The 9,864-nt window shown below is 40.8% G+C and overlaps 1 protein-coding gene across 1 annotated transcript; it reads left to right on the top strand.

Annotated features, from left to right (window-relative positions):
• Positions 1–752: 752 nt before the first annotated feature.
• On the top strand, positions 753–3,655 carry LOC125777359 (uncharacterized). The gene is made up of 2 exons (XM_049452118.1): positions 753–2,284; positions 2,519–3,655. The coding sequence occupies exons 1-2, from the start codon at positions 1,942–1,944 to the stop codon at positions 3,493–3,495; spliced, it is 1,320 nt and encodes a 439-aa protein (XP_049308075.1). The 5' UTR covers positions 753–1,941; the 3' UTR covers positions 3,496–3,655.
• Positions 3,656–9,864: the final 6,209 nt, after the last annotated feature.

Genomic DNA, 9,864 nt, shown 5'->3' with positions numbered 1-9,864 from the left:
TACGTACCTCAGTTACATTGTCTTTTTTCTTAGAGTAGATAGCACTACGATGGTTTTCAGATTAGCGGCGCGTATCACTTTTTCCAGCATTATATTGAAGAAGGTGGACGCGAGGGAATCATTCTGTCTAAAACTATAGTATATAGGCCAACTATGTACTTAGACAATTTTTCGAAGGAAAAAGTTTCTCAGAATAAATAGATCCATATTTTGACACTTCAAGAAAGATCAATCAATAAAGTTGAGAATAGCCAGTTTCTTACAGTGGTATATTCAGGGTCGTTAGCTAGATATTGAAGAGAACATTCGAGATAATAGTAAGGACAAAAAATATAAGAACGAAGCTTAAGACTTTCCTGATCTTAAAAAGCAAAGGCCACGCCCTCATCTGTGTTACTATTTGAGGTTCTCTCCAAAAATTTACATTTGTCACGCCACAAAAATGCGCCTCTGAGCGTATTTGCCACAAAATACGTCTCTGAGTTGGTGTGACAGAAGATACGACTCGATGTGAGTTGTTCAAGTGAAGTCGAAGAGAAAGCGAACATCGAATACATCGAATATTTATTCTTGTATTCCTTTATTAATTGTTTTTTTAAAATAAATTTAAAATAAAAGTTCATTTGTACAAGCATGTGAAAGCGTGTCAATATTCAGAAGTGGAACTGTACCAACACGCTTGAACGTACACGTCTAGTAACGTTTGATATATAAGTGTGCACGTTGTGAATTTGTGAAATCGTGATATGCAATGTGGTTGCTGTGAGATACGATCGTTAAAAAGTGTTAAATGAAAAAGTGAAAACGATTCTATTTGGATAACACGTAGCCATCGTATATAACCTAACATTTGTTGAGACTCCCGTGAAGATCGGAGCTGGTGACATACGCTTTGTCGCTTTGCTCAACGGTTCAAATTCAAATTTGTAGTGCCGCATCATTACTTCATTCATTTCTTCATTTGTACATTTTCGTTTTCCACATTCGCCTTTGTGGCAGCAACTTTGCTGAATGCTATTCGTTTTCAAACGACTAATCGCTGAAATATCCAATTAGACTAATACGAACTAAGTAATAAAACAAAGAAATGACAACGTTAAAAGAACTTAGAAGCAAGTGCAGAAATGCAGTAAGATTGGATGATCATGTGAATAAAGAAAATGAAAGTGATAGTGTTTATAACGAAACAATGACACAGCGTTTGTCAGCTCTCGAAAAAACGATTGAGAGACTCGTGAGTGTGCATGAGCTACTAAATAATATGCAAAATACTCCGTGTGCGTCGAATTTCCAACCAACGTTTATGTCATCACCCCAACGAACAATGTATACAAGCGCGACAAATGTCCAATATACAACAACGCCGGCTATGCGAGTGAATTTCATGCCACAACATATTCCAATTATATCCGATGTACGTTAACCAATTGGAAATAACGTCCCAATTAGTAATTCCTCTCATTATAGCATGAGAGACATTGTCGAGTTGTTGCCAGAATATAATCCAACAAGCGAAACGTCACTAAACTCAGTTCAATTTATAAAACGTATAGAAATATTAAAGAACTTATATAACTGGCCAGAACAAATTTTGATTTGTGCGGTGCAACAAAAACTTCGAGGATGTGCAAAATTGTGGATTGATTCACAACAGTGTGTTTTTGTAAATTGGCCACAGTTTGTAAACAATTCTTTAACTGATTTTCCGTGTATGTTAAATGAAGCTGATACGCATATCAAGCTATCGCGAACGAAACGATTTCAACAGAATCACCGGTCGAATATTTTTATAGAATGCTAGCACTTGGCAACAAAGGCGGTTTAACTGAAGCTAGCATCGCGCGACATATTGTGAACGGTGTAAACGACAATGATTGAAATGATTTGAAGCGTAAAATATCAAATGAATACAATCGGTGCCAAGACTTACTAAAAGATATCATGAGTTATAGCGTGTATAATGATACCAACTGGTCATCCAAATCGAGAAACGCGTCATACACAGTGAAACCTCAAACTCTAAATTCGAAAAATGTTCCATTGTCAGTAAATAACAGTATTCAACGTTCGTTCAATGAAACAAATTGTTACAATTGTGCCAAATTCGGTCATTACGCGATTAATTGCCCTGAACCACAGAAAAAACCAAGGTGTAGTAAATGTCAACGTACGACACATAAAACAGACGAGTGTCCCGAAAAGAAAAACGTGAAAGTAAATAAAATATCAAATAATACTTGTAAAGCTCATAAGCCTAATGCAAATAATGTACATAAAGAAAGTGGTAATGAGGGTATAGTAAAAATAATTTGTGTAAATGGACACGATACAAATGCTTTTGTCGATCCGGGTAGTACTCGCAAACTTGTGCGCAAAATATTCGCTAAGAAAATCGGTAACTTGAAAAACGAATTGACGACCCTATATGGTTTTGGTGGGGGAGAATACGTCTCCACCCATAAAATAAATACAATGCTAAAAATTGATGATAATAAACTCGAAGTAGACATGGTGGTAGTCAATGATGACCTTATTTCCGAAAATGTACTTCTCGGCAAAGATGTACTATGTGTTACAAATACGCGGTTCATAATCGAAAGCGGTGAATGTCGTGTTGAACAAACCCGTCAAATTAATTCCGTTGAAAATTTGAATAAAACTGAAATCGAACATTTTAAAAATATAATGTATAAACCCGTTAACAGTCTCGAAAATATTGTACGTCGTCAAGGTAGTCGCTTACAGCATGTCAATGCTTTAAGTCGAGCGCCTGATCAACCTGCAAACGAAGTCAATCCAGCAGGTTTTGTCATTACAGTATCCAGTAATGACAACGACTGGCTTCTCACGACACAACTCCAAGATGAAAAGTTACTCGAAATTATTAACGTCTTGAAGGGAATCGTAACATCACCAAATGATTTAACTCTAAAGGCTGAGTACCAGCTACGCAATCATCGTTTATATCGCAAGGAACCCGATGGACCAAAATTTGTGGTCCCAAAAGGGGTACGCTGGCGCATTGTACAGTTCTGCCATGACCAAGCAGAACATACAGCGCTAGAAACGACTATTCAACGTATCAGACAGGCATATTGGTTTCCGAAAATGAGAAAATACGTTAAAAACTACATAGCAGCATGTATTAAGTGTTGTTATCAGAAACAACGCTCAGGCAAACCCGAACGTATTATGCATTTTGATTCTATCAAGCCAATTCCGTACCATCGCATTCATCTGGATCATATAGGTCCATTTAAATGTAAGCAAGCCGTAGTAAAGGTTTCCAATGAAAGTGAAAAATGGAAGCAGAGATTCGAAAAACGTTACCAAATGCCAAACAAGAAATTTTGTTCCGTCTACGCAGCAGACAAAAAGAAACCTTGGCGTAGAAGCTATCCTGAGTTAGAACCCGACGACGAAATCGATGACGAAATCGAGGACGATTTAGGTCAGGAAGGGCCGAGTTGTCACGCCACAAAAATGCGCCTCTGAGCGTATTTGCCACAAAATACGTCTCTGAGTTGATGTGACAGAAGATACGACTCGGTGTGAGTTGTTCAAGTGAAGTCGAAGAGAAAGCGAACATCGAAGACAGGTAAACTGCTGTAAAATTATACTAATTTATTCTTGTATTCCTTTATTAATTGTTTTTTATTTAAATAAACTTAAAATAAAAGTTCGTTTGTACAAGCATGTGTAAGCGTGTCACATTATATTTTTAAAGTTTATATTCTCTATTGGAGTTTCTTCGCCATCGTCATCAAAAGTTAGCCGCACTTTTCCCTACAAAGTTTTTGTTTTATTAATTATTAATTGTAATGAAATTTGAAGTGAATCTTTCGCACACTTTTACTGGTCACTGCGAAAATCGACACTCGCACTCTGAAAATAACATTAACACCTTGTATAGTGCACACTTCGTTGGTCGTTCGTGCTGAAGTGCGCAAATACATTAGCAATAACTTTCTACAACAATGACTCAAAACAGTAGCGGAGATCACGTGACGATGGCGGCGCGCTAATGGCGCAAGACAATGGCACAGTAAAACGCAATTGAAAAATCTGAGAATAGAATGGAATGAAGTGGTCTTATTGGGACATTTTAAGGTTTTAGTATGACTAGGAAAGAAAAGGTGTAAATTATACTGAAAGTGAAAACGCGAGTGTTATTTGCGTGGAGACGTTAAGGATGGGTTGTAGTAAAAAATGCTGAGATCAAACCTTTGCTAAGTGGAGAATCCAACACCTCCAAAGGCATCTCAAGAGCCTTACGTTTGATCGAAGAACACTCTCTTCGCTCATGCTGCTGAAATCGAATTTTGTTTTTCGTAGTGGTACTACTTTTAATACGAGCTTCAAGCACGAAAGAGAAGCTGAAGGTCATCAGTTCTTCAATTTGGTGGAAAGAGCATCTATTTTACTCCAGTCAAGACCCTCATACATTTCTCCTCCAGCACCGATTAGGAAGTTGTACTTAATAACAGCCCAACCCAAAGAGCCTATGCCGTTACTGTACAGGTAAATACTGCGTACTTGTTGCGAGAGGATCTGGTGGTGTGATGTATAACGACGTAGGAGAAATTAATACCTAAGGTAGAGTGGAAAGTAGCGAAAAAATCAAACCAATTTCGCATGAGAAAAGAGCTCAACTAAGACGAATCTCTATTTATGCGTTAACTTTAAGTAAAATCAAAAACTACACGTCGATCTTTTCCGAAACATTGAGACATCCCTCACCCGACCTTACATTTCTCAAACCCTTCACTTGCTGTTCATACCATCTAAACCCTCACTGGTTAACGCACCAACATTCAAGCGCGTCAACTAATGCTAACATCGCCAAAAAACACTTGAGTCGCCTGGAAACTATTGCCAAACACTTGCAACTGGCTGCATGAAAATTTCCTGGCTTGTTCGAATAGCTGGCCGTGAATAACTCCTTGCTACCTTACTTAGTTTCCAAAGTTGATATCTCAAAAATATATATTCTATGATAATCCCTACAACGTGACTCAGATGTATATCAATATCTGCTGAAAAAAATCAGAAAAGTAACACAAGCTTTTTATTTTCTTCCTTCTTTTGAATAAGTCTGATCAGCATAAGAACTTCCGAAACTGCCTTGCAGAAGCGTCAATGATAACCAGAGCTGTAATTTCTACGCTGGCTCTTCATGTTGGCCTTGTTTTACCTATACAAGAAGTTTCTTCTTCTTCGTAATTGGCGCAGACACCGCTTACGCGATTATAGCCGAGTTAACAACAGCGCGCCAGTCGTTTCTTCTTTTCGCAACGTGGCGCCAATTGGATATTCCAAGCGAGGCGAGGTCCTTCTCCACTTGGTCCTTCCAACGGAGTGGAGGTCTTCCTCTTCCTCTGCTTTCCGCGGCGGGTACTGCGTCGAATACTTGCAGAGCTGGAGTATTTTCGTCCATCCGGACAATATGATCTAGCCAGCGTAGCCGCTGTCTTTTAATTCGCTGAACTATGTCAATGTCGTCGTACATCTCGTACAGCTCATCGTTCCATCGAATGCGATATTGGCCGTGGCCAACGCGTAAAGGACCATAAATCTTTCGCAGAACTTTTCTCTCGAAAACTCGCAACGTCGACTCATTCGTTGTTGACATCGTCCAAGCCTCTGTACTATATAGCAGGACGGGAATTAGAGTTTGATTTTTGTTTGTCGAGAGAGGACTTTGCTTCTCAATTGCCTACTTAGTCCGAAGTAGCACCTGTTGGCAAGAGTTATCCTGCGTTGGATTTCTAGGCTGACATTGTTGGTGGTGTTTACGCCGGTTCCAAGATAGACGAAATTATCTACAACTTAAAAGCTATGACTGTCAACAGTGACGTGAGTGCCAAGTCGCGAGTGCGACGACTGTTTGTTTGATGACAGGAGATATTTCGCCTTGCCCTCGTTCACTACCAGACCCATTTGTTTTTCTTCCTTGTCCAGTCTGGAGAAAGCAAAACTAACGGTGCGGGTGTTGAGACCGATGATATCAATATCATCGGCATACGCCAGCAGCTGTACACTCTTATAAAAGATTGTACCTGCTCGATTAAGTTCTGCAGCTCGAACTATTTTCTCCAGCAGCAGATAGAAAAAGTCGCACGATAGGGAATCACCTTGTCTGAAACCTCGTTTGGTATCGAACGGTTCGGAGAGGTCCTTCCTGATCCTGACGGAGCTTGGCGCAGATTGTGGGGTCTCCTTTTTTATGGATTGGGCGGGGATACCAAATTCAGACATCGCGGCATAAAGGCAGCTCCTTTTCGTGCTGTCGAAAGCAGCTTTGAAATCGACGAATAGGTGGTGAGTGTCGATTCTTCTTTCAGTTCTTCGCCGCGTTTGAATAGCTCGGCCGGCAATCCATCGGCCCTCGCCGCTTTGTTGTTCTTCAGGCGGGCAGTTGCTATTCCAACTTCTTCATGGCCGCGTAATGGAACGTCTGCTCCATCGTCATCGATTTGGGAATCGGATTCGCTTTCTCCTGGTGTTATGCGTTCAGTGCCATTCAGCAGGCTGGAGAAGTGTTCCCTCCATAATCTAAGTATGCTGTGGGCATCGGTGGCTAGATCATCTTTGGGGGTTCTACAGAAGTATGCTCCGGTCTTGAAACTTTCTGTAAGCCGCCGCATTTTTTCGTAGAATTTTCGAGCATTACCCCTGTCGGCCAGCTTATCAAGCTCTTCGCACTCACGCATTTCGGCCTCTTTCTTCTTCTGTTTGCAAATGCGCCTTGCTTCCCTTTTCAACTCTCGGTATCTATCCCATCCCGCAAGTGTTGTTGTCGATCGTAACGTTTCCAGGTAGGCAGCCTGTTTTCTCTCCGCTGCGACACGGCACTCTTCGTCGTACCAGCTGTTCTTTTGCACTTTCCGAAAACCAATGGTTTCGGTTGCAGCTGTACGTAAGGAGTTTGAAATGCCGTCCCACAGTTTTCTTATACCGAGTTGTTGACGAGTGCTCTCAGAGAGCAGGAGTGCAAGCCGAGTAGAGAATCGTTCGGGTGTCTGTTGTGATTGCAGCTTCTCGACGTCGAACCTTCCTTGTGTTTGTTGGCGTGCGTTTTTTGCTGCACAGAGGTGGGTGCGAATTATGGCTGCAACAATGTAGTGGTCCGAGTCGATGTTAGGACCTCGGAGCGCAGGCACATCTAAAACAGTGGAGACGTGTCTTTCGTCTATAACAACATGTTCGATCTAGTTGGTGGTTTTTCGATCCGGAGACAGCCAGGTAGTTTGATGTATCTTCTTATGCTGGAATCTAGTACTACAGATAACCATATTTCGGGCCCCGGCGAAGTCGATCAGCCTCAACCCATTTGGGGATGTTTCCTCGTGGAGGCTGAATTTACCGACTGTAGTGCCAAAGATACCTTCTTTGCCCACCCTGGCATTGAAGTCGCCAAGCACGATTTTGACATCGTGGCGGGGGCATCTCTCATAAGTGCGCTCCAAGCACTCATAAAAAGCATGTTTGGTTTCATCGTCCTTCGCTGCCGTCGTGGCGTGGGCGCAAATCAGCGATATGTTGAAGAACCTCGCTTTGATGCGGATTGTGGCTAGACGTTCATTCACCGCAGAGAATGATACTACTCCGCGGCGGAGTCTCTCTCCCACACCAAACTTGCGCTCCTTTATATGGCCACTGTACTAAATGTCACAAGGACCTACTCGTCTCCGTCCTTGTCCCGTCCATCGCATTTCTTGGGCGGCGGTGATGTCAGCCTTTGTTTTCACATCAACCAGCTGGGCAGCGGCACCTTCCCAATTAAGGTACCGGACTTTCTAAGTGCATGTCCTCAATTCGTAGTCCTTGTTTGGTTTGCCATGGTCGTCATCAAAAGGGGGGTCTCTCATTCGAGGCTGTTTACTCTTTTTCATTGGAGGTGTTTTTTTATGTGGCGGGTTCCAAACCCAGCGCACAACCCTATGCAGGGGATGTTTCGCCTTCTCACTTTAGCTCGCCTTCAAACGGATATTCTTAGGCTACCCAGAGTATACTTGGTCAAAGACCGGAAGTCGTCAGCTGCTTGAGTCACAAGTAAAAGAATCGTTTCTGGCCACTCCCAAATGAATGGCAATCAGAGAACTTTTCTCACTTGCGTTAACTTCTACACATGACTCCATACTCCTTCATACAAGGAGTTTACCTAAAAAATATTGGAGCAAGTATTTTCTTCCTTTTACCAAATTCATCACGGTAATTTACGGTTTTGATAATTGACTCTTAAGACGTATTTGGCTTAAGCAAATAAAGCTTGCTATGAGAATAGGTGGAGGCTGGAAACGAAGTCTGTTCTCTTTGAAAATTTAAGCAGAAAATACCATATCTAAAAAGTTAGAACTTTTCCTTAATAATTCTTGTTGTCTGCTTTATATTAAATTTTTTAAAGGTATGGAGAGTTTAATAAGCAAATTTTGGGTTGAGTTAAGCAGCCGAGTCTACTGTACGATCCCAAAACTAATACCAGTTCTGCCATGTTCTCATGGGGTTTTCTTGATTCCGCAAGATCACAGATCCGCTTTGAAAAGCTATTGCTCATGGTTCAAAGACATAATTATAGTTGAATGGCCTCCAGTTTAAAGAAGTAGCTTTGTTTTTTCCATACGGTATAGATTAGTTAAACTCTCCGTTGTTATTATTCTTATTGTATTCAAGTAAAAGTTTCCCATTAACTAGATACTTTCAAACTCATTACAACAGCTACTTTGTTTTTGTTACCTGCCACACAACTTTTAATGTGGCTGACTCAATTAAACCTACATTACTTTGCACCGACGCCAACAAAGTACCCAGGCAACAGCAAAACAACAACAAATTTGTTGTTGAAAAATCGTGACAAAACATTGTCAATCAACACGTCTCTATGACGTAGTATTTCCAACTCGTTCCTGCTTTATCGGTGCGTCGTTGTGTCAACAGCTACACGCGTTGAAAGTTACGAAGTAGTTGCCACATTGATGTAGCTTCTAAGTGTCGGCAGCATGAAGTCAAGTTGCAAGTTGATTCTAGCATTAGTGGTCGCTACAGTGTTGTTGTTCAAGGGCAGGTAGACAGCTGTCAGCTCGTTCGGTGTACATATGTCCCTCGTGGTACTATTATTTGTGTTTCTCCCTCTCTACAACTCCTTTTTCTGACATGCTCTCTCACGCTCTCAATAGCAATCTTCTGCGCGCTTTATGTCTCTTCTTTTTTCATTGATTTGCATTTCTCCTTTAACATGTTTTTCCTATCGCCTCTCGGTTTCTTGTCACCATCTCTTTGTCGATTTGACTAATTTACTCCTCATTGCCCTTCACTTTCAGTTTTGCCTTTCATCGAATTAATTTTTTGTTTGTGGCGGTTTCGTTAGGGAAAAGCTAATTACCAAGTCTAAAAATGTTGTCAATAACTTCAAAACTACGAAGTTTTTATAAGCAAAAACTTTGCAAAAAAAAACTAAAAATACCAGGAACCTAAGAGCTCTTAGTATGAAGTTAGTGACTCTCTTTTATTTTACTGTATTGATATTAATTATTAAATAATTACATAAGCAACCAACTTTGATCTTATACCAGATTAAAGCCGCAAAAAGTAGGATGCACAAATAAATTAAATATTGTTTGCATTTATTGGTTGGAGCTTGAACGGATTTGCGCCAGGATACTCAAACGTAAGTAAGCTACCCCGACTAAGAGGGCAGGCTAAGCATTTAGATTTCACTGCTGATCTACTAAAGTTTTGCTTCAAATGACAGCAGTAAAGTTTGACAGAGGAAAGGTTCTTTTCCAACAAATAAAGGTCATAAGTGATACCATACTACTGGCTCTTCACACGAGGGACAGCATTGCCAAAAGGATAAACTTCACA

Source organism: Bactrocera dorsalis, chromosome 3 (assembly GCF_023373825.1).
Source record: "Bactrocera dorsalis isolate Fly_Bdor chromosome 3, ASM2337382v1, whole genome shotgun sequence".
NCBI lineage: Eukaryota > Metazoa > Arthropoda > Insecta > Diptera > Tephritidae > Bactrocera > Bactrocera dorsalis.
Note: the sequence above shows the minus strand (reverse complement) of the source record. Positions and strands in the feature narration are given on the sequence as shown.

Excerpts from the sequence above, each read along its gene's own strand:
- LOC125777359 (XM_049452118.1), top strand. The coding sequence starts at position 1,942 with ATGAGTTATAGCGTGTATAATGATACCAACTGGTCATCCAAATCGAGA. Across the intron at positions 2,285-2,518 it reads TAATGTACATAAAGAAAGTG|TCAATGATGACCTTATTTCC; the intron begins GTAATGAGGGTA and ends ACATGGTGGTAG.